The following is a 25273-nucleotide window of genomic DNA, read 5'->3' on the forward strand; positions in this document are numbered from 1 at the left end:
AAATAGACAATGCCAAGATAGAAGAACATGTGAGAATATAAAAGGATCCTCCAGAATCAGAGAAGAAAACTGCATCCAGTTAACATGACACGGTGCTATAAAAAAAGGAACAGTGAGAAAATAAAAACATGGAAATCCAAGCAATTACAGAAACTTTCAAAATCAGCAGTTGGTTTGAGATATAAAAGAGAAGCTAACTATCAAAGTAGAACCACAAAGGCAAAGAGATGGAAATAATTTTAAAAAACAAAAAAGATTTTTGACCAGTCCAAGGTCTGAAAGTGGGATTTCTAGAGAGAGATGGAAGGGGGCAGATGGTTCTCTGAAGGGTGAGCTGTGGCCATTGTCCCGCCTGCGGCCATGACTCTGCAAATTAGCGGTTAGTCTGCCATCACGGACAGAGGATGGCAGATGTGTGGCTGTGAGGCAGCTACACCCAAGGGTGTTGGAGATCATGGAGGCTTCTAGAAGAAGAGGACCTGGTCCTCCCAGGACCAGCAGTCGGAATGATCTCGGATGTCTCCGCAAGAACAAGGGGTGTGGCCTTGAGCCCTCCGGTGAGAAGTGAGTCCCTTCCTCATTATGTCAGGGAGGGGAGAGGTGGACTGAAAACGCCTTCAGATGTTCAGAGCTCCACAGAATGTACATCCCCTGTTCTCCATCAGAGCGAAGGCTTAAGCCAAGAAGGGAACTCCCGGGATGGCAGTCGAATGCTGAATGCATAGAAACAGCCTGGATCGCAGTGGCTTCGGGGAGGAGGTCACAGAGAAAGGGTGCTGAGGAGCCCAGCCTTGGGGAGATCCTGACATGGTTGGAAAGCCGGTGGAACATTTGGATTTTAGTGTCGGAGACGTAGGAAAAGGAGCAAATAGAAGTGTGTTTTTAAAAAGCCTTCCAAGCGAAGCTGATAGACGGACTGATTATTAGACAAATAGGGAGGAAGAGCCACACTGATGTCCCAGAGTGCTTGAAGCAGAGGTCAGTGTGCCACCTATGGGGAATACCATATTCAGTAGAGGCTAATCTGTAGTGGTTATTGGACTAAAGTGAACAATGACATGGAGTTTTTGTTGGTTTCCTGTACTTTATTGTGGTTTTGGGGTTTTGTGTTTCGTAGACTCTTCAAAGAAACAAGTACCCTGGACCCAGCCACACGGAATCCTACTCGTGGCCTCCCATAGCGCGTGGCTGCGATGTGGTGGTCATTTCTCACTGTGGAAATGACCCTTTGCTGTACCTCCCACCAGTTCTCACAATTTTGCAAACGGGGGGCTGCTACAAGTCGCTGCCAAGTAGAAACGGAGTAAGTTGAGATGGTTTGGTTTCCCAACAAAGCGGATTCAGTGTTTATTTTTAACTGTTGGTGATGGTCTAGTGACAACTTACTCAGTTTGTTTTCACCGTTTTATAGATAAGAACATTAACTCATGAAAAGTTACTTGGGTAAATTCTTAACAGCTGACAAGAGGTAGAAGTAGAATATAAGTATCTACTGTTATACATTCTTTAAATTATTTCATAACAACCATATTGTTTTATAATCCTGCTTTGACCACATGAGGGGACCACATGAGGGGATCTGAAAATAACTGAGAAAGATGATGGGATGGAAAGGAATTGAGTATTAGAGTCGAATGATGGTGGGCAGAGACAGCTACCCTTACTGGGTTTTGTCTTATGGGTGAACTGATGGATCTGAAATCTGGCACAAAGGGTGCAGTACAAGTAGTTCTGCCACTCGTCGTCAGGTGACAAATAGTAGGCAGAAACATGCAGTAGTTTGTTGTTATGCTATGCAGTTTAATGATTGCCCTTTGGACATGTGCATCATTTTATATATATATTGATTTAATCAAATGAGTAATTAACCACTTTTTAATTTATTTGGAAGAGAGAGATATAAACAGAGATCTTCCATCTACTGGTTCATTCCCAAAATGCCTGCGATAGCCAGGACTGAGCCAGGCCAAAGCCAAGGGCCCAAAATTCAATCCAGATGTCCCATGTGGATGGCAGGAACCCAAGTTCCTGAAGCCATCACATGCTGCCTGCTAGAGTCTGCATTAGCAGGCACCGGAATCAGAAGTAGAACTGGGACTTGAACCCAGGCACTCTGATAATAGGATGTGGGCATCCCAAGTGGCATCTTAGGCACTGTGCGGTCACCACGGTCACCACGAATGCATGCGTGTCTATCCCCGAACTAGTGAACAGCTGAGCCGTGCTGGTGAGATGCCACTTAGGTTAAAGAGAAAGGGATGTCCAGATCTTCCTCCTCGTGCCCCCCCTGCTTTCTCCACACCTCTGTGGCTGCCCTGCTCTCAGCCCTTTGCCTGGAAGTTGCACTCACCTGGGTTCTGTCTTCGTCAGTGGAGGGCATGTGTCCGGGAGGGGGGCTGGTGGACTGCCGAGGTCGGAAGGGGGTCTCCTCAGGAAGAGGTGTCAGCCTTTGGGAAGGCCCTTCTCAGTGGTGCCTCCTCGCACTGCGGGGTCTGGGGCCAGACTACCGTGTACTAGCTGTGCAGCTTTGGGCAGCTGGCTTACCTCTCTGTGCCTCAGACCTGCCATCTGTGAGATGGAGTAACAGTAGACCCCCCCGTGAAGGAGTGTCCGGAGGACTCGGTGAGAACTTGTGAAGTACTAGGTTTAAGCCCTAGGGAAATCTCACTCAGTGTGTCTCAGTCTAATGAATTTTGCTGAACTCTTCAATGACGATGGTTGTAAAAACTTGTGAGAGGCTTATGCTGTGCAGGGAGATGTTCTGGATGTTTCCATACACTAAGTTGGATTCCTAACCAGTGTCCACAATTACTTGAATTTGCTTGTCTTTGCAGCCTCTTGCAGTCATCGTGTGCCCTGGGTGGAAAAAGGCCCAATTAACTTTTGAATTATTGGAAGACTATAGCAAGTCCTCGAGGCCTCTTCATCCCATGTTGTTAACAATCGGACTCCACAAAGACGAAGCCAAAAATCTGAAGCTGCCCAGGGGGTGTAAGCGTCCTTTCCGGGCTGTTGGGTTTTCCTGTGGAAGATGGTGGATCCCTGCCCAGCGGGCCGTGTGATGACGGGGCCCTCGCTCCCCATCAGTCACCAGTGGGTGACCTTGAGACAGCGGTGTGAATTCGTTCATTTGGCAGCTCTTTGTTGAGCATGTGGAGTGTGTTAGGTGCTGGACACGTGGTGTGGACTCCAGCCTTGCCTGCCTTTCAGGAGCACGAAGCCTGGTGGAGCCCAGGCACTGGACTGGATACTGGCAGGGACGAGCCTCAGTGGGCAGGGGCTGGCCGCACCCACCTGAGTAGACAAACCGCCTCTTGAAAAACACTGGAAGATTAGTAAAGGAAATGTTAGAGAAATTGTGGAAAATCTGATTTTTTTTTTTTCTCTGAAAATGCAGGTGATGTGATTGTTACAACCCCACAGAGCCTGCTGCGGCTGCTCACGGACCAGAGCTTGCTGTTTCTCAGGCTCTGCCACCTGGTCCTGGATGAGGTGGAAGTGCTGTTCTCGGAAGCTAACGAGCAGGTAGGCCACGCGAAGGGTTGCAGTCCTGAGCGCTCTGCAGGGTCGGGGCGGTGTCCCGTGGGGAGCAAAGCGGCTAATCCAAGCCCCCTTCCCCTTGTGACTTCTGTGATGGAGAGAATGTGTATCTGGAATTTCTTTCCCACTGTTAAAGTTCTCACTGAGAAGCAGTTCTTTACCAGGAGATTTTTCTGAATATTTAGTATTTTTCTGATTATGGAAGCAGGAATTCTTAATTTAGAGAATTTGAGCAGAGACCAGGGAAAAGCCCCACATTCATAATCTCACATTCAGAGGAATTGCTTCAACTGTTTTGAAGTATTTTGTTTCTTAATTCCTGTTTTCGTTGAGGCATATATTTTATATCAAGAACATATTTTAGGTACAGTTTTGTAACTTGCATTTTGCAGTTAACACTGTTGTATTGTTAGTTGCTATTCTGCAGCATGATTTTCATTGGCCATATGGCACTGAGTCACATGCGTGTAACACAATTTACTCCAAAATTGTCTTAGTTTTGGACAATTAACCTAGTTTGTATATGTCTTTGGCTAAAGATCTTACTTTTTTCCTCTGGGGTTACTGCTGTACATTTGCCTGTGAAAGCACAGACCGAGGGATACTCCCCCTGTGTCACCGACCCTGCTTGCTTTGCAGTCTAATTAGTAAATAGTGAGATCTCCTTAGCTTGGTTTGTATTTCCCTGCGTTGAACATTGTGTCCATCCCTCTATGAATTGCATATTCATTTCTTTACCTTCTGTGGGTGGGATGATCTTTGTCACCAGTTTTTAGAAGTTTCTGTATGGGCCGGCGCCGCGGCTCACTAGGCTAATCCTCCGCCTAGCGGCGCCGGCACATCGGGTTCTAGTCCCGGTAGGGGCGCTGGATTCTGTCCCGGTTGCCCCTCTTCCAGGCCAGCTCTCTGCTGTGGCCAGGGAGTGCAGTGGAGGATGGCCCAGGTGCTTGGGCCCTGCACCCCATGGGAGACCAGGAAAAGCACCTGGCTCCTGGCTCCTGCCATCGGATCAGCGCGGTGCGCCGGCTGCAGCGCGCCGGCCGCGGCGGCCATTGGAGAGTGAACCGACGGCAAAGGAAGACCTTTCTCTCTGTCTGTCTCTCTCACTGTCCACTCTGCCTGTCAAAAAAAAAAAAAAAAAAAAAGAGGTTTCTGTATGAACATCTAATCCTTTGTTACACATATGTACCAAGACTTTGTTGGTGCTCCAGGTTTTTTTTAGAGTGGGGGTTTTTGGACGTTTATTGACTTGAAATTTAACATTTTCTCCATTTTATATTTTATGTTCTGTCAAACCAGCTTATTCTCTCTTAAAATGAAATGAATTATACTGATTTTTTAGATGCTTGCTATATTAGATAACTTTAAAAAAAATATTGACGTTGAAGAAAGAGAGTCTGCACCTCATCAGATCGTTGCAGTTGGAGTTCACTGGAACAAACATATAGCGCATTTAATCAGAGAGTTCCTGAACGACCCCTGTGTTGTGATCACGGCCATGGAAGAGGCTGCCCTCTACGGCAACGTCCAGCAGGTAGCGGCCATGGGGAAGGGGAGCAGGGCTGATGAACACAGCAAGCAGCTGCATTACATGGGCTGATATTAAACCATTACACTCTGATTTGATTTGATACACAAATTTGTGATTATGTATAAATTTGTATTGATTTCCTACGTATTATTTCCTTTGAGAATCAGAACTTACTTACAGAAAGTGAAACTGGAGCGCCTTGAACTTTTAGAAGATGATACTGTTGTATGTCATTACTAGGTTGTGCACCTTTGCCTGGAGAGTGGAAAAACTTCTACTTTACTCCAAGTTCTTGATTTCATTCCAAGCCAGACACAGAAGACCTTGATCTTCACCTGCTCCGTGGCTGAAGCAGACATGGTGTCTAAGGTGAGCCCTACCACACGTTAAAATGTCCCCGCTGTTTAAACTGTGGTTGAATCTCAGGTCGTCAGAAAATGACCAGGGGAGCTGAGTATGCAATGGGGGAAATCCGAGTCCACAAGTTTAACATCAGGCAGCAGGGGAGTGGGCTCTGCTCCCGGAAGCACTGGTGCCCGGAGGCCTGGCAGTGGGTCTGGCGCCCCAGGGGTGCAGCCAGCCTCACACTGTGGCAGCTCTCCCCTGAGGAGCAGTGCTCACGCTTTGTCGTGGAAGAGCAGGGAGAGGGTCCCACTTGTGAAGAAATGCCCACATTTTGTGTCCCCTTTCTTCAAGAAGATTGAGAAGATGACAGTTACTGTGTAGCTAGAAAGATCAGATGTTGGCTACAAGAACCAGATAAACTGACTTAGGATATATTCAGTTTGATCTGATTTTGTCTACATAAGTGCTCAAATATAGAAACAAAGCCAGATACAGGGAGTGAGTTACACATCTACCTTTCTACAGTGATGACCTAGAAGGTAGAATTCAAAAGCCCTTCTTGGGGCGGGGCTTGACCTTATTGGGATGCCCACATCCCATTTTGGTGTGCCTGGTTCGAGTCCTGGTTCTGGCCCTTGATTCCAACTTTCTGCTAAAGCACGCTGGGAGGCAGTGGTGCTGGCTCAAGGAGTTAGGTTCCTGATACCCACCTATCTGGATTGCATTCCTGGGCTCCTAGCTTTGGCCTGGCCCAGTCCTGGCCATTGTGGACATCTGGGGAGTAAACCAGCAGATGGGAGCTCCTTCCGTCTCCATCTCTTAAAAAAAAAGTGCTTGTTAACAAAAGTGCTGTGTATTTGATGTGCGTACACATATACATTCACACCCATACTTTGTATATTACATACATAAATATATACATGTCATTTAAAAGGGAATGAAAATATTTTATCAAAATAATATTTCAGCGGGTTTTTAGATATAGATAGATTACAAAATTGGGAAAATACATTTATTCAAAACTTAGTCATCTCATTAGTAAGAATGCCTAATCAGGGAGATAGTAATTTCCTGGGTAATGTAAAGTGGCTTATGTTGATAATTATTTTTTTAAAAAAATTATTTTTTATGTGAAAGGCAGAATTGCAGAGACAGAGGGAGAGACACAGAGAGAAGGAGCTTCCCTGTGCAGGTTCACTCCCCGAATGGCTGCAACAGCCAGGGCTGGGCCATACAGAAGCCAGGAGTCCAGAATCCCATCCAGATCTCCCAGCTGGGTGGCAGGGCCCCCAGTACTTGGGCTGTCTTCTGCTGTTTTCCCAAGTGCATTAACAGGGAGCTGGATCAGAAGTGGAGCAGCCAGGACTCAACCAGTGCCCATGTGGGATGCCGTATCACAGGTGTTGGTTTAACCACTACACTACAACTCCAGTCCTTATGTTGATCGTTCTTGATGGAACAAGTGGCTTCGAGCTTGTTCCTGACTGTGAACTGGCCTCTTTGGTTTCTCGTTTAGGTAGTAGAAAGCAATTCAATATTTTGCTTGAAAATGCACAAAGAAATGGTTTTTAACTTAAAAAGTGTTTTGGAACAGTGGAAAAAGAGGTTGAGTTCTGGCTCTCACATTGTCCTAGGTAAGTGTTTTAATTTCTAGTTAATAGGAATCCTGTCTTTAATTCATTTGTACTTATGTTTCTCATCTCCAGAGTTCTCATTCTTTCCCAGGTTGTCTGGGAGTTAGTAATGTTAATTTTAAGCTGGAGATTAACCTCTGCTATGATTTTCCTGTTGAGGTGAATCTAGGGCCCCCCCCGGGCTCTCAGGTTGGTAACCGGCAGAAACCCTCAGTCTAGACTTTCTCCCTGGAGTTGTGGCTGGCAGATCCCTGTTGGGTAGGTGGGTGGGTGAGTAGGCCTGTAGGCATCATTATCAGATACATGCCTGTGCCGAAATGTGTTGTGAATGATAGTTACGTTGAACATCAGAAATATGAAAGGCTAAATGCACGAAGTAAGTGAAAAGCATACAGGCAGCCTGCGCATTGGAGTAGAAAGAGGCACTGTTGAACTGGAAGGGAGGCCACTTCTCTCTAGAGTTCAATTACCACAGGCGACGGCACTTTTGACAAAAACGGTGGGAAGGGAGTTTCTTTGCAAGTGTGAAGTAAAACGCACACGGCAGTGTCGTGTTGTGTGGTTTCTGGAGCGGCTCGTGCCCGGCTCACGTGCGGTTGTTGGAATCCTCTCCCCCAGCCTTGACGGACGATTGCATACCACTCTTGGCCATCACTGATGCCACATGTGTGATTCACTTCAGCTTCCCCTCCTCGCCAAAAGTTTTTGGTGGACGCCTGTATTGCATGTCTGATCATTTTCAGAATTTAACCGAACAGGTTTGCTTACTTTTTATTATCTTCAGGGTGTCACGGTGGTTTTCTATGTAATGACACGTTTCCCCATTTAGACTGGTGTGGGTGACCCCATTCCTGTGTTCACCCCGGTGTTAAGGGTTCTCCTGCAGAACAGGGAGACAGGAAGACCAAGTCTGTCTTGCTGCTGACGGAGAGAAACGCGAGCCATGCCATGGGCGTCCTGCGCTACTTGGAGCGAGCAGATGCCAAAGTCCCATCGGAGCTGTACGAGTTCACTGCAGGGGTTCTGGAAGCCAAAGAGGATAAGAAGGCCACAAGTCTGCTTTGTCCGTACCTTAAGGCTTTTGGATTTTGCAAGTAAGCCTGTGTTCTTGTTCTAAAAGGGAGGTAGCCCATGCCGTCAGGTGCACAGCTGCTGAGTTTACCGCTGGGCGCGTGCACCCTCCCAGCACTGAGGGGCACCAGAGGTGACTGCCCTCTCGGCAGCTGTCAGCCTGGAGTAATGTTGCTTGCTTTGAGCCCCATATAAAGGGACTTGTGGTAGGTGCTCTTTGTGTTTGGTCTCTTCCTCAACCCAGGGTCAGCAACACCTGTCTGTCGTTGTGGTTTCTGTATTTTACTGAGTGTGATTTGTGGCTGAGTGTTGCATTCTGTGACTCTGTCACAATGTGTGTGTGTCCCTCCTGCTGTTGCTGGTTTCTGGCTATTGTGTGTGAAAACTGCTACAAGCAGCCTTGTTCATGTCTTCGTGTTGAAATTTGCATCCATTTCTCTTTGTCTTTATTAAGGAGTGGAATTGCTAGGTCACAGGATGGGTGTCCAGCCACCTCCTCCTGGTGGTTAACCTACTGGGATCCTGAAGGCTGTAGAACAGTTTGCGCTACCCGACCTTGGGGTATAGTGGCAAACCACTATAGTGACTTTAACTGGATTTCCCTACAGTGAGGTCAGACATCTTTTCATATGCTTGTGGGACATTAGACTCTCCTCTTTTTGTGAAATGCCTGTTCAGGTTATTGACTGTTTTTAAATTGGGGGCTTTTGAGGGCTGGCACTGTGGCATAGTGGGCTAAGCATCTGCCTGCAGTGCCGGCATCTCATATGGGTGCTGGTTCTAGTCCCAGCTGCTGCTTTTCCAATCCAGCTTTCTGCTGTGGCCTGAGAAAGCAGTAGAGGATGGCCCAAGTGCTTGAGCCCCTGTACCCACATAGGAGACCTAGAGGAGGCTCCTGGTTCTTGGCTTCAGAATGGCTCAGCTGTGGCCATTGAGCAGATGGAAGACCTCTCTCTGTGTCTCTCCCTTTCTCTCTGTAGCTCTGCCTCTCAAATAAATAAATATAATCATTAAAAATAAATAAATGAGGGCATTTATCTTGTTCTTACTGATTTATGGGTGGTGACTATATATACACATATATAGGTGTACGTATAAAACATGTATATAACATACACACACATATATACACATACGCACACATACATGCATATACACACAGATATGTGTATATATCTGGGACATGCATCGAGGATGTCTTCTCTCAGTCTGGCTGTAGTTTTTCACTCTTTTCAGTAGCCCTTTCATTAACAGACACTTGGTTTGGTGCAGCCTTTTAGGGTTGCTGTCTTGTATGTTTTTACATGAGAAATATTTGTCTATCTCTGGCCATAAAGACATTCTCCTATGTTTTCTTCCAGAAGCTTTGTAGTTTTAGCTGTATCATCTAAGTCTGAGATCCACACTTGTCAATTTGTGTGTCTGGTGGGAAACAGGGCAGAGTTGCCATCTTGCACATGATGCTCCCTCACCATGTATTACGTGAGGCCAGCGTGTGGCGCAGCAGGGTACGCTGCCAGCATCCCACATCAGAGTGCTGATTTGAGTCCCAGCTCTTCTGCTTCTGATCCAGCTCCCTGCTAATGCGCCTGAAAAGGCAGTAGATGATGGCCCAAGTTTTGCCACCCACATGGGCAATGTAGATTGAGTGCCAGGCCTCTGACTTTGGCCTGGCCTAGACTTGGCTGTTGTGACTATTTGGGAAGTGAATCAGCAGATGAAAATTGATCCTCTCTCTCCTTCTGTCACTATGCCTTTCAAATAAATAAATCTTTTTTAAAAAGAGTATCTACTAGAAAAGTAATCAAGTAATTCTTTATTATTCAGTGTTAAATTTTAGAAACCTTTCAATTATTTATATATTGTTGTGTTATATCAAGTATGAGTCGTGGTTACTTAACTTTTAAGGTGTTTGGAAGAAAAATTCTCTGATGATGGTAGATTAATTTTCTAAAGAACACTTACAAATTTGTGGCAACAATTGTTAGTAGTGTTTTTCTGGTTATAAAAATTTAGTGTTCTCTTTTTTCTCAGAGACCAAAGGATCTGTCCTGACCGACACCACATTAACCCAGAAATGGACATGCCCAGGAAATTATCCAACCAAGCCCTGCCCGTGTCTGGATACATTAAAGTAAGTTCTGGTAAAGATCCTTTTTCCCGCTGAGTAATGCCATCTCCGTGAAGGTGCTCCTGAGGACCAGAATCTTCCAGAACGCAGTTAGGACTGGGTAGTCAGTGCTAGGGGACAACTGCTTATCTGACAAGTGGCCTGGCTCCCTAGATGCAGCCTCCTTTCAGGGCCCCAGTTTATTGGTAAAAGCAAGGTCAAATTAGCCAAATGGAGGAAAATTTAGGGATTGGATTTTTCAGTTATATTTTTAAAATATTGTTTCCATTTGGGGCTATTAAAAATAATGCATTGATTACATGAATCTTTTCAAAACATCCAAGATTATTCCTTTGAGGAAAATTCTTGAGATGCAAATAGAATGGCTGAGTTAAAGAGTTCATTTTCTTTGAATTCTAGATGTCTTCATTTCTTTTTGTGTTAAAATATTTCCTCCCGTTCACCTCTTTCCATAAGACACTGTCTGTTGTGTTAGTGTCTTAGGGCTGCTGTAGCAAGTTACCACAGCAATAGTGACCTAGAATAGCCCCCATTGACTTTCTCATGGTTTTGGAGGCCGGAGGTCCAGGATGAAGGTGTTGGCAGGGCCGTGCTCCCTCCACAGCCAGAAGACAGCCTGTGCTGTCTCTCCAGCTTCTCTTGACCCGGCCATTCCTTGGTGTGTCTTGCTCGGAGCCACACCGCCCCCATCCCTGCCGCAGCCTCCTTACCGCCCTCCCCCTTTTTTCTGTGTCCTCTGGAGAAGGCCCACCCCTGACCCGGCCTATTCACGACATCTCCTCATCTGCAGAGCCCCTGTGAATGCTAGGACACAGACGCACCTACGTGTGGGGCTGTTTTGCAAACTATTATGGTTTTCATTATCGAAGTAATTTTTTCTTTAATTCCTCATTCTTTCCTGAGTTCTGTCACTCATTTCTAAGCTTTTCTAATTCTGATTTATGTTATTCTTTTATATAATAATATTTTTAAGCTAAACTGAGCATGTCCAGAAATTGCAGATTACAGTTTTAGTCTCTTGTGTATCCATCTTGCTAATGGCTTTCATTGTCTATAGAGGCTGTTCTGCCTCTTACTATCTTTTTAACTATTTTATTAAATATTTTATTGCTTCTTATTTTATTATTACTTAATGTGAGATTTGACTCTTACTGTGATTTGAGTGTTGAGTGTCCCCGAGTTCTTGTGTTAAAGGTTTGGTCCCCAGCATCTCATGTTAGTGGTGCTGAGAAGGCGGAAACTTCACCCAGTTGTGAGGGTTGAAGGGTTGGCCTTCAGGAGGTGATTGTTTTTAATGGGCTGTTAGGGTGTTAGGATTGAATCACAGGGAGACAGGGGCACCTGTACTCCCTCTCACTGAGTGACGTGCTGCACCTCCTTGGGACCCTCCCAGCAACAGTGCCCTCACCAGATGCCCGGTTGATGGGGTGTGGATTGATGGAGCTGTGGATTTCGACTTGAACCTCCAAGTCTGTGATCCAGAATAATCCTCTCTTTCCTTCATAGACAGTTTGTTCCAGGTATTTTGTTACAGTGACAAAAAGCCGATTCATGTAACCTCAATGCTTTGTCTTGCTCACTTTTATGTAAATTCCAGTTTCTGAAAATTTTAGGTGGTGTGGGTCAGGGTAATTTTTCTAATTTGGCAGAGTTCCCATTTCTGTTGTTGATGTGTTCTCTGTGTGTGTGTGTGTGTGTGTGTGTGTGTGTGTGTGTGTATAGTATGTGTATGTTGATAAAGTGTCTGAGGTTTGGAAACATCCCGGCCGTCTCCCTTCCCACTTCGGTCTGGCCATTCTCTTGCCCCTGGAGGGTCAGTCTGGGTGTGTCATAGCAGCGGCAGCCTGCCCTGCTGCAGAGCAGGTGAGGGCCTTCCCAGTGTAGCTGCTGTTGTCCTGCAGGCCACAGCATCTTCCCAGGCACCTGCCGCCTCCCCCACAGTTCTCCATTCCCGAACCCATTGGACACTCTGCCACTTGCCACCCAGACACGGGCACCAGGCAGCTTTGGTGGATGTGGGTGGCTTTTGCTCTACTTTTAATTGTTTTTTCATTGTTTTTTCAATTAATAGATACAAGTTTTTGGAGCAGTTTTAAATTTATAGAAAAGTTGGGATTCCATAAGCCTCCCCCCCACCCCCAGTTTCCTCTGTTACTAGCATTTTGGGTTGGTGTACCACATTTGTGACAACCAATGAACCAGTATTGCTGCATTTTTATTAACTGAAGTCCATGGTCTCGGTGCCGGCTCCCTGTTGCTGGTGTAGAGTTGTGACAGGCGTGTGGTAGTGCCTGTCCCCCACGGCGACATCAGCATTGGAGTCCTTTCATTGCCTCAAGCCCCCTGCGCTCCGCCTGCACGTCCCCCTCCTGCCCCCACACTTAGGACAGCCATTCTGCTTTCCCAGAATGTCGTCTATTTAGGGTCTTTATCAGATTGCCGTCTCTCGTGTAGTCATTAATGCACGCCCGCAGGGGCCAGGCGTGTGGTACAGTGAGTTCAGCCACCACCTGCCATGCTGTCATCCCGAATCAGAGCACCACTTTGAGTCCTGGCTGCTCCACTTCTGATCCAAATCCCCACTAATGCACTTGAGAAGGCAGCAGCGGACGGGCCTCTGCCACCTGTGTGGGAGACCTGATGGAGCTCCGCCTGGCCTTGGCTGTTTGTGGCGAACGGAAGATCTCTGTCACTGTGCCTTTCAAAAAACAAAAATGAATCTTAAAAAAAATACACATCTAGATCTCTGTAACTCTACCTTTTAAATAAAAATAAACAAATCTTGAAGAAAATCATACACATCTGTATTTCCTCCAGCTCTTCCCATGGCATGAGGTTTCATTCCTTTTCCGAGCTGAATAGTAGCTGGTGTCAGTGTCACAGTTGGCGCGTCCGTTCACCTGCTGCGTCTGGGCTTTGGCTCTGACTGAAGGTGCTGCAGACACCCATGTGAGCTGTTTGGAGTGTGCTTGCTGGATCAAGGGTGCACGGTGTTTAGTTTTACAAGACACTGCCAACTGCTTTCCAGCACAGCTGTGTCAGTTTACATTCCCGTGAGCAGTGAATGGGCCTTCCTGTTGCTCACTTCCTCACCGGCGTTTGGCATAGTCAGTGTGTTGGATTTCAGCTATTCTGTCAGCTTGTAGTATTTTTAATTTCCAGTTTCCTCATGCATTCCTTCTTTGTTAAAACATGTATTTATTTATTTGAAAGGTGGGAGGGTAGTAGATAAAAATATACAGAAAGAGAGTGAGCTCCCATCCGTTGTTTCTCTCCCTAAATGCCCTCAGCAGGGGACCAGGATCACTAGCCAGGTCTCCTGTGTGTGTGGCAGGGACCTTGTCACTTACCCTGTCACTGCCTCGTCCCAGGATCTGGGTTAATAGGAGGCTGGAACCAGGCTGAGCCCAGGAGCCCCAGCTGTGGGATGCAGGCATCCTAGCCTCCAGGCCAACTGTCGCCCTGAACAGGCTTTCATTCAAAAGTATGCCATCAGTATGGAGTCTTGGGTAAAGCGTCCATTCAGATGGTTTTAGTTGGTTGGTTTATTTTCCTATTATTGAGTGTTAAGCGTTCTTTGTATATTTTAGATACAACTTGATCAGTTAAGCATTTTGCAGAAGTTTTCTCAGTCTTGGTCTGATCTTTTCATTCACTTTATGATAGTTGTGTCTTTTGCAGAGCAGAAGTTTCTGTTTTTAATGCAGTCAGCTCACTGATTTTTTCTTTCAGGATGGTGCTTTTGATGTCCTATCTTAAAAAGCCATCCCCGGGACTGGCACTGTGGCGCCGCAGGTTAATCCTCTGCCTGCGCCACTGGCATCCCATATGGGCGCCAGTTCTAGTCCCGGCTGCTCCTCTTCCAATCCAGCTCTCTGCTGTGGCCTGGGAAAGCAGTAGAAGATGGCCCAAGTCCTTGGGCCCCCGCACCCGCATGGGAGACTGGGAAGAAGCTCCTGGCTCCTGGCTTCGGATCAGCACAGCTCCGACCGTTGCGGCCATTGGCAGTGAACCAGCGGATGGAAAACCTTTCTCTCTGTCTCTCCATCTCATTCCTATGCCTGCGGCGCCAGCACCCCGGGTTCTAGTCCCAGTTGGGTGCCAGTTCTGTACTGATTGCTCCCCTTCCAGGCCAGCTCTCTGCTGTGGCTTTGGAGGGCAGTGGAGGATGGCCCAAGTGCTTGGGCCCTGTACCCGCGTAGGAGACCAGGAGGAAGCACCTGGCTCCTGGCTTCAGATCGGCGCAGCGCACTGACCATAGCAGCCATTTAGGTAGTGAACCAACGAAAAAAAGGAAGACCTTTCTCTCTGTCTCTCTCTAACTCTGCCTGTAAGAAGAAGAAGAAGAAGAAGAGGAAGAAGAAGAAGAGGAAGAAGAAGAAGAGGAAGAAGAAGAAGAGGAAGAAGAAGAAGAGGAAGAAGAAGAAGAGGAAGAAGAAGAAGAGGAAGAAGAAGAAGAGGAAGAAGAAGAAGAGGAAGAAGAAGAAGAGGAAGAAGAAGAAGAGGAAGAAGAAGAAGAGGAAGAAGAAGAAGAGGAAGAAGAAGAAGAGGAAGAAGAAGAAGAGGAAGAAGAAGAAGAGGAAGAAGAAGAAGAGGAAGAAGAAGAAGAGGAAGAAGAAGAAGAGGAAGAAGAAGAAGAGGAAGAAGAAGAAGAGGAAGAAGAAGAAGAGGAAGAAGAAGAAGAGGAAGAAGAAGAAGAGGAAGGAAGGAAGGACAGCGTGGCTCGGGGCCGCGCCCCTCCCCCAGGAGCCCGTCTCCTGACGCGGAAAGGCAGAGGTGGGTTATCCTGAACGTTGCCCTTGGAGCAGATCATGCAGCGTGTTTGCCTTGTGCCTCCGCATCGGTTGTGATCCTGGCTCTCCTGTGCGCACGGCAGTGTGGGGCTCAGCTCCCGTGTGGGGACACCGTCACTGCTGTGCCCACTGTGCTTTCGAGAGTCCCTGGGCTACCACGGAGCGGTTAGCATTCTGCTGCGTGTCTTTGGGTGCACTTCCTGGTCCATTTTTCATAGATTAGAATTGGCGCTGCAGCCCACCAGCTGTTACAGGGGCTGTGCCATTTATGTCCCTGTATGGAGTGTTTCGAGACTGAGAAAGTACTCTGCAGCCCCCAGAGGGAAGGCGGACGACGGACACAGCCCGTGTCTGCCAGAGGATTTGGGGCAGGAGCTCCTGCTGGTCGGGACACCCCAGGGGGGAGGGCCCGCTCACAGCCCCCAGCTGATGTGTGAGCAGTTGCTCACCCTGCTTGGGGAAATGCAGAGTGAAGCCCCAGTGAGCAGTGCTGCCACGGACCCAGCAGAAGGGTGAAATGAGGGGAAGAAAACACGAAGTGCTGGGGATCTAGAACAACAGGGCTTTCCACATTTGACTAGACTGCTGGTCTCCCATCTCAGAAAATTAACAGTAATGTCTGAAAGTACGTGGTTTTTTAAATTGTGGGAAGGATACGAAGAATGGGAAATGTGCCATTTTGGCTGTTTCTAAGGGTGTCCTGGGGTGGCATTTGTACACGCGCAGTTGTGTGTGCCCGTCACCACCATCCCTCCCCAGAGCTCCGCCATCTTCCCAAGCAGAGACTGCCTGCTGGCAGGGAGCCCTCCCCCTCCCCTCTGCTCGTCTCTGTAGACCCCTGTAGCTTGATCTTTGTGTCTGGCTCAGGGCCCGCTCCAAGGCTGAGACAGTTCCTCTGTAGGTGGTGCGACGGCCTGTTTACCTGTTCAGCGGCAGGTGAATCGTGCTGATGTGAACACGGGTCTGTCGGAGTCCTTGCTTTCGCTTCTGTGGGCATGTGCTCAGAAAGGGAATCGCAGGGTCGTCTGGTCACCCTGTGTTAGTTCCCGGAGGAAGGCCCGCTGCACGTTCCTGCAAGCACGCGTGCAGTTTCTCCACACCCTCACCCGGGATCAGCCCAGGCGGAACGAGGGTCTCTCCAGGTGCTTCGCGCGTGCATCTTGCCTCTGTGTGCGTGCGACTTGGAGTTCCCCTGAACAGCCACTGGTGAGCGCCCGCGTTGCCCAGAGCCTCAGCCGGCCTCTCCTCTAGCCCCTGCAGCATGTCCATCTGTCCTGGGTGCCAGCCAAGGAAGCGCTTGCCACAGCGGCTGGAAGCTGTGCCGCGTGCAGCCCACACCAAACGAGCACAGAGAAATTGGCCACTGGCTTGGTGATGGGGTCATTGGTGACCCTGGGAGAGTTCTAAACGGCTGCTGAAAGTAGAGGAATTTTAAGAGAATGGGGCAAAGATTAAGTGCTTGACATTCTGAAGTTTTTTGTTTTGTACCTTAACAAAACTGGGGACCATGGGATTAGGATACAAGTTAGTTTCTGTACATTTTCAGGAAACCAGAAAAGCGCATCCACACTAATTCACTCTAGCTAGTTATAAGGACAGTGAAACCGGGGCAGGGGCTGGCGCGTGGGACACGTGCACACCATACTGCAATGCCTGGTTTGCGTCCCAGCCCTGCTCCCAGTTCCAGCTGCCTGCTAACGCACACCCTGGGCGGCAGCAGGGATGTCTCAAGTACTGAGTTCCTGCCACCCGTGGGAGACCTAGATGGAGTTCTGGGGTCCTGGTTTCAGCTTGACTCAGTCCCAGCTGTTGCAGGCATTTGGAGAGAACCAGCAGATGGGAGCTCTCTTTCTCTGTTTCTCCCTCTCTTTCTCTCATATTTAAAAAAAAAAGAAAAAGGAACAAATAATAAGTGAAACAAGGGCAGCCCTTCAGGTTTAGCAGGTCCCGTGTGTGTGTGGTTTAAGTAGAAAGACGTTGTCTTAATCTGATTTCTCTTGCGTCATCATGTATTCTCTTCCCCCTTCCCAGTACGGTATTTACTCTGCTGTATTTTCAACGTCCAAGGTCCACCTGCCTAAGTACCAGTGCCATACCTGACCACTGAGACTTATCAGAACATAGAGAGAGGTCTGCCTCTTCCTTTAAAAATTTTTAAATTGTGTGTGCATGTGTTTTTTGTGTGTGTGTGAGGATTCATTTATTTATCTGAAAGGCAGAGTTGGAGAGAGAGCAAGAGTGAGAGCGGGAGAGGAGGGAGAGAGACAGGTCTTCATCTGCTGGTTCACTCCCCAAATGGCTGCAACAGCCAGGGCTGGGCCAGGCCAAAGCCAGGAGCTTCATTAGGGTCTCTCATGTGTGGGCCATCTTCTGCTTTCCTAGGTGCGTTAGCAGGGAACTGGATCATAGGTGGAGCAGCCAGGACCCAAACCAGCACGCTTGTGGGATACTGGCACTACAAGTGGTGGTTTAACCCACTATACCATGGTGCTGGCCCCAGTCTGTGTAGATCTTTTGGTTGAGTACATACCCAGGCGCTCCGTATGGATTGTGGGTATCTCAAGTGGCATCCTAGTCACTGTGCTGTTTACTTATTATTGCAAAGAGTATGTTAGAAGCAGACCAGAACTGCTAACAGGTGGTCTCGGAAGATTGCCCGAGACTGGGCCAAGAGCGGAAGGGAACGTGGCCTCTCCTTTCTGCCCTTTTATCCTGTTGGAAGTGGGTGGTTGTGTGGATGCCCTTCTCACCGTTCAGTGACTGTGGAAGGAAAAGTCTCGCGTGTGGGCCAGCCCTGCCCTGGTCACGTGAGAGGGAGCTCTGAGGCGTCTGTGGTGAGCGACGCCTGGCGTCCTCTTCCCGTAGAGCCGGGGTGCCCGAGCGTCCCCCGAAGTCCCCGGGGCTAACCTGTGCCTCTCCCGCCCAGGACCGCGCCTTCGCCAGAGGATGCTGCCAGTCTGCACTCCCAGCAGGGGGCCGGTGGCGCAGAAGGCGGCGCGGACGCGGAGACAAGCGCAGAAGACCCAAAGCCAGGTGAGTGCTCGGTCCCAGGATGGCCGACTTCTGGTCTCGGCTGTGTCGGAAGGCGACGCCCTTCCACCTCGGGGGAGTCCAGAGCCGCCGCAGACTGCCGTGCCCTTTCCTGCGCTCGCCAGCTCAGCTCTCGGGTTTGTTTGCGCCGTCTCCCTTTGGTTACTTGAGGTAGGACAGGGATTCAGGGGGTTCGCAGTGTTGCGTGAACAGCTCATCCGTGTTTATGTGTAGTCATGTCCGCTAGCCACGCGCCATCAGCTGCTACTTTGGGAACGTGCCCGGTGACCCCTGCTCTGTCACCGCCAGTGCTGCCGACTCGGGGTGCGCAGTGTGCACTGTGGCTCCGTTCGGGACAGCGTGACTCTGAAGTTGGTGTCTGTCACGGCACGGCGCGTGGTGGGAGGTCTGTTTTAAACGCCAGCTGTGTTCTGCAGTCACCTGCACCCCGGCTTCGCGCTTCTCCACGGGGCTGCTGTGATGAGGGCTGATGGGCCCATCGTTGTTCCGGTTGGGACAGCAGCCCCGCACCTCGTCGATGGAGACTCAGGAAATACGGTGTTCGGCACCTGCTCCTGTGCGCTGACTGCGTGGAAGTCACCTCCCGTGGGGTCCTGCTGGGTTAGGACAGCACTGAAGGAACTTAGACACTTAGTGTGTCCTGTGGCCGGCAGTTGTAGTGCAGGTTCTCATCAAAAGAGGAACGTGAAGTTCCTGGTGGTTTAGTTTTAGTATTTGTCAGAGCCTGTTTTATTTTGACAACATGTTAATCTTATGAAATGATGTATATTTTAATTTTTCAGGATTATCACCGTCCCTCAGTATCTGTAGGGGACTGGTTCTAGGCCTCCACGTGGATGCCAGAACCAGATACTCAAGTCCCGTGTAGAAAATGGTATCCTGTTTGCATAGAGCCTACACACTTCCAAGTACTCTCTTTTTATTATTTTTATTGGTTTATTTACTTGAGAGAGTTCCCGTATACTGGTTCGCTCCTCAGATGCCCATAGTTGCCAGGGCCCAGGCCTGGAGCTGAGAACACAGTGCGTATCAGCCACGTGGGCAGCAGGAACCCAGTTACTTGAACTGTCACTACTGCCTTCCAGGGCCTGCAACAGCAGGGAGCTAGACACTGAACCCACGCACTCCAGTATCCTGAGCAGTAGGCCAAGCGCCCACGCCTTCCTGGGCAATTTAAGTACTGATACAGTGTAAATGCCATGTAAATAGCCCTACTGTGTTGTTTAGGGGATAATGACAGGGAAACAAACCTATACATGCTTATAGACTCAGTTGATTTTTTAAAAATATTTCAATCTGTCTCTCTGTCTCTCTCTCTCTCACTGTCCACTCTGCCTGTCAAAAAAAAAAAAAAAAATTTTCAATCTGGCCGGCGCCGCGGCTCACTAGGCTAATGCTCCACCTAGTGGCGCCAGCACACCGGGTTCTAGTCCCGGTCGGGGCGCCGGATTCTGTCCCGGTTGCCCCTCTTTCAGGCCAGCTCTCTGCTGTGACCCAAGAGTGCAGTGGAGGATGGCCCAGGTGCTTGGGCCCTGCACCCCATGGGAGACCAGGAGAAGCACCTGGCTCCTGCCATCGGGTCAGCGTGGTGTGCCGGCCGCAGCGCGCCGGCCGTGGGGGCCATTGGAGGGTGAACCAACAGCAAAGGAAGACCTTTCTCTCTGTCTCTCTCTGTCACTGTCCACTCTGCCTGTCAAAAAAAAAATATTTCAATCTGTGGTTGGTTTAATCTGCAGACGTACAGCCCACAAATACAGAGCACCAACTCTGTTTTCAGGTGGATGCTCGGGTCACTGTCGCAGTCACACTCTTTAGTGACTAATTCCTCATCTAAAGGTTGTATCGGTGCAAATGCATATGTTCGTTACAGAGGTGCATATAAACAACCTGTAAAAATCTGACTTTGATTTCCCACAGAAACATTGTCTGCAAACACAGGAGACGCCCCCATCAGCAAGCCCCCACAGCCACACGTGAAAAGGTACAGTGGTCAGCGCCCAGAGGCCCGCCTCTCCTAACACTGGATAAACAATGCGCGCTAAAGGCCTCCTCTTTCCTCCTAGCTTCCATCCACAAATAAAATGGTTCCAGAAAGACGATGTTGTCATCTTGAAGATACAAGTAAGGAATGTCAAGGATTATAGATGTAAATACTTCCGAGACAGGGTCATTTTCAGGTAGGTTGATATGCGCCGTGTGCTGGGCCACAGGACTGGCCGTGGCACCGGAAAGGCTGACTGGGTTCTCTCTCCTAGCGCCTGGGTGAGAGACAAGTTCTACAGAGCTGATTTGGAGCTGCAGGGCAGCATCAGAAAAGACAGCTGCAGGTGCGTCATCAGAAACGACGAGCCCGTGATTACTCTGGCGAAAGAGAGAAGGGAGCCGTGGCGCGGCCTGCTCAGACACAGGGTGAGTGCCGGTGACGGAGGCTGGCGGCCGTGGCTCCGAGGGTGACTCTGTGTTCACTTACGGCAGCTGTTCTGTTGGACAGAATCCAAATGTGGCTTTTGATTTTGACCACTGGGAAGAGTGTGAAGAGGACAGCCACTTCTCCAAGGGTAGGACCTGGGCACCCACTCCCTGGAGGGGCTGGGGCCCTGCATGCCGGCGTGGACATATCCCTCAGCTGACTTTAGGGATCCCACCTTTATGGAAATGGGCCGTTAATAAGGCCAGCCTTCAGAGGTCAGTGTTCTCTTTATGGGTGTCCTGGTGCTGAGTGTTCCAGTCTGGGGACTTGCTGACCTTTGGTTAAAAACATTACCTTCTTACAACACTTTTACAGATTCTCTTCCCTAGAATCACTTACTTACAAGCAGACCTCCTCGTTTCTTGCCTAAAATAATGAAAATACAAAATTATCCGCAAGGTGGAGCTAGAGGCAAAGGCACATCTTTGGGTGGGGGACAGATTCGCTCCTTACCACGCACTCAGCATGTTTCTGATGATGCCTCACTCTTGCAGCTGTGACTTCTAAGAGGCTGCCCTGCAAAGTGGCAGAGGTGGTCGGACCCAGCAGCAGCACTTCGGAGGCTGACGGGAGTGAGAGTGAGTGAGACTGAAGTCCCGCCGGCAGCCCGAGACTTGGAACAACCATGGCTGTGGCCGTGTGTTGGAAGTTAAGAAAACAAGTGATGCTACCCAAACCGTCTTTCACCTCAAGGAGGAATTATTGCCAGGGGTCATCTTATGCTTCAGGATTGGTAATGGTGACAGATTTCCTGGTCAATTAAAAACAGGCTGATAAGACCAGCATTGTGGCGCAGCAGGTTGGGCCTCCGCCTGCGACACTGACGTCCCATATGAATGCTGGTTCCAATCCTGGCTGTTCTACTTCTAATCCAGCTCCCTGCTAATGCTCCTGGGAAGGCAGCAAAGTACCGTGGGTACTTGGGCCCCTGCCACCCACGTGGGATGGAGTCCTGGGCTCTTGGTTTCCATCTGGCCCATCCCTGGCTGTTGTGGCCATTTGTGGAATGAACCAGCAGATGGAAGATACTCTCTCCTCTCTCTCTCTCTCTCTCTTTCCCTCTCTTTCTGCCCCAGGGCTGTCACTCTGCCTTTCAAATAAATTTTAAACCGTGGTTGCTATGAGAAGGTTGTCAGGAGGGTGGGAGCAGAGGAGCAGCGCGCTGGCCCTCCCGGCCTGGCTGTGCTGCCTGGCGCAGCCGTCGCCTCAGCTCGTCCTGACGCACTCAGCTCTGAGTGGCAGCGCAGACCCTGCCACTCGGTGAGGAACGTGCAGGCCCGAGTCGGCCACTCGCTGCTCTCCCCTGCTGTGCTGAACAGCCTCGGACCTGCCCGTCGCCCTCAGCAGCGGCCTCGCGGGGGTCGCCATAGCTGCCTCCGAGCACTACCGATACCCACCCCGGCTCCTCCGAGTGGGTCTGCCTCGGAGCCGGGGTGAGTGTCGGGGGCCGCACAGTGCCTGCTGGCAGGCCCAGCGCCCTCTGGAGAGGCGGCTGCTGCTTCTGAGTGACCTGCGCTCCCAGGTTCTTTTGTGGCAGAAACTTTCAAGGACCTGCGTGGTGCCCAGAGGGGACTCAGAACACCTGCCGTGATGACGGCCTCGTCCTGGGGGAAGGCTGCAGCACACCGAGGTCTGGGAAGAAGCGTGGGCCGCCCCTCTGCTGCGGGCTTCTCTGCTCATGGGGAAGGTTTAAGGTGAGCTGTTGGGAACCGTGAGGCCCCTGGACTTCCTCGGCAGCAGCTGAGTGGGAAACGCGTTGGCCCATCGCAGCTGCACGGAGATCTTGGTTCTTTACGTCCCGGAGCGCAGACGCCTGAGCGCACGTGGTCCGGTGAGCGGCCTTGGGTCATACTCTGGCCCTCAGTTTCCTTATCTGTAAAGCGAGGCCCTGCCCACCTCGGGGAGCCTGTGCAGAGCCAGAGCTGGCGCGTGCTCTGCGTGGGGGCTCTGGGGGCAGTGCCTTGCTGCTGCGCCTCTCACGGGGACTGCAGGTGGCAGGAGGCAGACCGGTCAGGAAGGGAGGGGTGGTTTCCTTGTTCTCGGCCGGTGGGACAGGCTCTGAGGACGCAGAGGCTGCGGTGTCTTGGCTGGTGAAGCTGTTGACTCCGCGGGGTGCCCCCTGTGTCAGCTGCTGCAGGCGGGGTCGTGGTGGACAGAGGCCCCGCGCCGTGTCCTGTGCTCACCATGGCACAGGCTTGGGTTGGGTCGGCAAGGGGTTTTTTTTGCTGTCTGTGTCCCAGCCAAGCGGTGGGGGCCCTGCCGTCCGAGAAGAGACTGCAGGCCAGCTCCCCCGTGCGGCTCAGTCGGCCGCGTGAAAGCCCTGGGCAGGCAGCGGCTGGGTTTAAACCTGTTTCTTTGTTCAGATGTTCAGCTTTTCCTGATGTCTGTGAGCACGTGGTCACCGCCTTCCTGTACCGCTGTAGCGTCTGTACTGATTTCATGCGTTGAGTGATTTCTCAGGCGCAAGGGGAAAGCACCTTTGTCGTGGCTTCTGAGGTTGTGCGCAGTCATGGGTTGGGGGCGTCTGTTGTGTTAGCAATAAAGCTTCCGTGTTCTGACAGAAACGTGTCCCACGTGTTTCCTCCCGCGTGCCCCTGCAACATCAGATCCCACTCGCGGCCCCTTCTGCCTGGCCCAGGAGGCCAGAGAGGGCTGCTGGGGGTTCGGGGGCACGGACCTGCGAGCGCGAGGGCGGCTCTGCGCCGGGGCTGCCTCCTGCAGCCTGACGTGGCCCGGCCGGGCCCTTTGCTGGCTCAAGACAGAGGCGGCGGCGTCTGAGCAGCGAGGAGAGCAGGCGGTAAAGCACGGGCCTGCCTGCCCGCCTGCCCGCCCGCCTGCCTGCCTGCAACGCCCCGTCAGCGGAAGCGGAAGCCCCGAGGCCTGCAGAGGCACACACATCGCTGGCGGCGATGCAGGATGCGCTTTATTCGCGGGAGCGTGTTGTGTCCCTCGGGCAAGCACACAGCAGCCGCTGGGCCGTGGCTGCACCTGCCGGGGTCACCGTACACGCCTGGAACCCACCCAGACAATTAAGGATACCAAAAAATAATATTACATAAGCATCTGATACAATTCTTCTTAAGAAAAAAATCAGGAAGAAATACCACAAATACTGCTTACAAAAATAAACTCCTCACAGCGTTGAGTTGGTTACAAGACACAAACTTGTCACTTGGGGTCTGGCTCCGGCGGCACAACTTCCATGAGCATCTGGAGGTGCATGGTGATGGGCTCTGGAACACAAGCAGCGGGCAGGTGGTTGGTTAGCGGAGCGTGCGTGCCCACGGACGGCTGTCCCCGGAGCCACGCTGGGGCTTTGGAGCGAGCTGTTTCCATTAAGGAATTAGGAAGCTGCCAAGTATTTAACTGCCACTAACCAATGCACACTCTAGGAAAACTAAGTTACACATATACTTACTACCAGTGTCTAAGTCACTAGGACTTCTGTTTATTTAAAGTGTAAGATCACTCATTGGTTTTCACCACCTTAACCCAACTTCTACCAACTTCTGTAGGCAGCAGCTTGCTGAATCTTCTAGAGCTGAGAAACAAGATCTATTTAGTGTCGTGGGCTTCCAAAGCCTGCTTCCGTCATCCTGGCCAGATTATCTGTTGCCATGATCAAATCCAAGTTTTTTTTTTTTTTTTTTTTTTTTAAGATTTCCTTATTTATTTGAAAGTTAGAATTAGAGCTATCTGCTGGTTCACTGCCCATATGGCCACAACGGCCAGGATTCGGTCAAGTCCCCACATGGGTGGCATCTTCTGCTTTTCCCAGGCCACTGGCAGGGAGCTGGATCAGAAGTGGAGCAGCCAGGCCAGGAGCCAGTGCCCACACGGGATGCTGGCATCAAAGGTGGCAGCTTTTCCCGCTGCACCCACAACGTGGGCCGGAAGGCTGTTTCCTCTCACACGAATGCATTTCCTTATTTCCTTTCCGTTCTGTCGGAGTGCCCACAACCTCACTCCCTCCCAGCACAGGGTTGAGGTCAGAGTAGAGACGGGGGGAGGGGCTGTTTCAGGAAGGAGACAAGTGCCTGGTGGAAATAACAATATGTTGCTGCTGTTTCACTCTTAATCAACATGAACTAAATTCTGTCGCCACTGTCAGGTCAGTAACGGCACCGATCTCATGGCCCAGGAAGTGGAGGTGGAGAGGACCCAGCGTGCTCAGGCATTCTCAGTCCTGGCTGGCAGGGTCTGAAGCCCAGGTCCCTGCTGGCCCTCTGGTCGGGTTCTACTGGTCATCCCCTGGCTGTCCCCCCTGTGTGTGTGGTCTATAAATGGCACGCACAGGAGTGCCTGCAGGGGAGGCTGCGCCTTGCTGGTGAGAAACTGAGCAGCGGGCAGGTTTTCGGCCACAGGACTCAGTAACACCACGGGGCTGTGACAGGCCAGACACTGCTGGGATTACATCGTACACAGCCCACTTCCTGTCTTCAGGGAGCTTACAGAGCAGGAGGCAGGCCCTGCTGGGGGTGCTCGGGAGCCTGGGAAGGCTTTGATGAGGAGGGTTGGTGCACTTCAATTTGTTGTGCAGTTTACAACTTATGAATATAGCACTGAAGTAAAGAAAAGAAGTGTAATTCAGTCTCAGAGGCGTCTTTGGCACAAGTGGACTTTAGGTGTGAAAGTGGCTTATGCAGCTAAACTTGTAGACAACAGTTGAGGGCAGGCACTTGGTACCATGATTAAGATGCCACTGGA

The 25273-nt window shown here is 50.2% G+C and overlaps 2 protein-coding genes across 5 annotated transcripts in view; one reads left to right on the top strand and one right to left on the bottom strand.

Annotated features, from left to right (window-relative positions):
• The window catches only part of LOC127486059 (putative ATP-dependent RNA helicase TDRD12), a 98103-nt gene extending 74973 nt beyond the window's left edge, over window positions 1-23130 (top strand). Inside the window, exons 14-28 of the mRNA XM_089319082.1 lie at window positions 1118-1303; window positions 2835-2991; window positions 3398-3525; window positions 4883-5074; window positions 5312-5440; window positions 6933-7050; window positions 7669-7808; window positions 7924-8144; window positions 10156-10283; window positions 17962-18078; window positions 20014-20077; window positions 20160-20273; window positions 20352-20505; window positions 20588-20654; window positions 21061-23130. Of these exons, the coding sequence (XP_089175208.1) occupies window positions 1118-1303; window positions 2835-2991; window positions 3398-3525; window positions 4883-5074; window positions 5312-5440; window positions 6933-7050; window positions 7669-7808; window positions 7924-8144; window positions 10156-10283; window positions 17962-18078; window positions 20014-20077; window positions 20160-20273; window positions 20352-20505; window positions 20588-20654; window positions 21061-21152 (2007 nt within the window). The 3' untranslated portion in view covers window positions 21153-23130. The remainder of the gene's footprint in view (window positions 1-1117; window positions 1304-2834; window positions 2992-3397; window positions 3526-4882; window positions 5075-5311; window positions 5441-6932; window positions 7051-7668; window positions 7809-7923; window positions 8145-10155; window positions 10284-17961; window positions 18079-20013; window positions 20078-20159; window positions 20274-20351; window positions 20506-20587; window positions 20655-21060) is intronic.
• Window positions 23131-23625: 495 nt separating this feature from the next.
• The window catches only part of LOC103346641 (b(0,+)-type amino acid transporter 1), a 33584-nt gene continuing 31936 nt past the window's right edge, over window positions 23626-25273 (bottom strand). For all 4 annotated transcript variants that reach the window (XM_089319521.1, XM_089319522.1, XM_089319520.1 and 1 more), the window contains one exon: window positions 23626-23799. In XM_089319521.1, coding sequence (XP_089175647.1) covers window positions 23735-23799 — 65 coding nt within the window. In that variant the 3' untranslated portion in view covers window positions 23626-23734. The remainder of the gene's footprint in view (window positions 23800-25273) is intronic.

The sequence above is a fragment of the Oryctolagus cuniculus genome, chromosome 18, assembly GCF_051225735.1.
Source record: "Oryctolagus cuniculus isolate XC-2025 breed Fujian yellow rabbit chromosome 18, ASM5122573v1, whole genome shotgun sequence".
NCBI lineage: Eukaryota > Metazoa > Chordata > Mammalia > Lagomorpha > Leporidae > Oryctolagus > Oryctolagus cuniculus.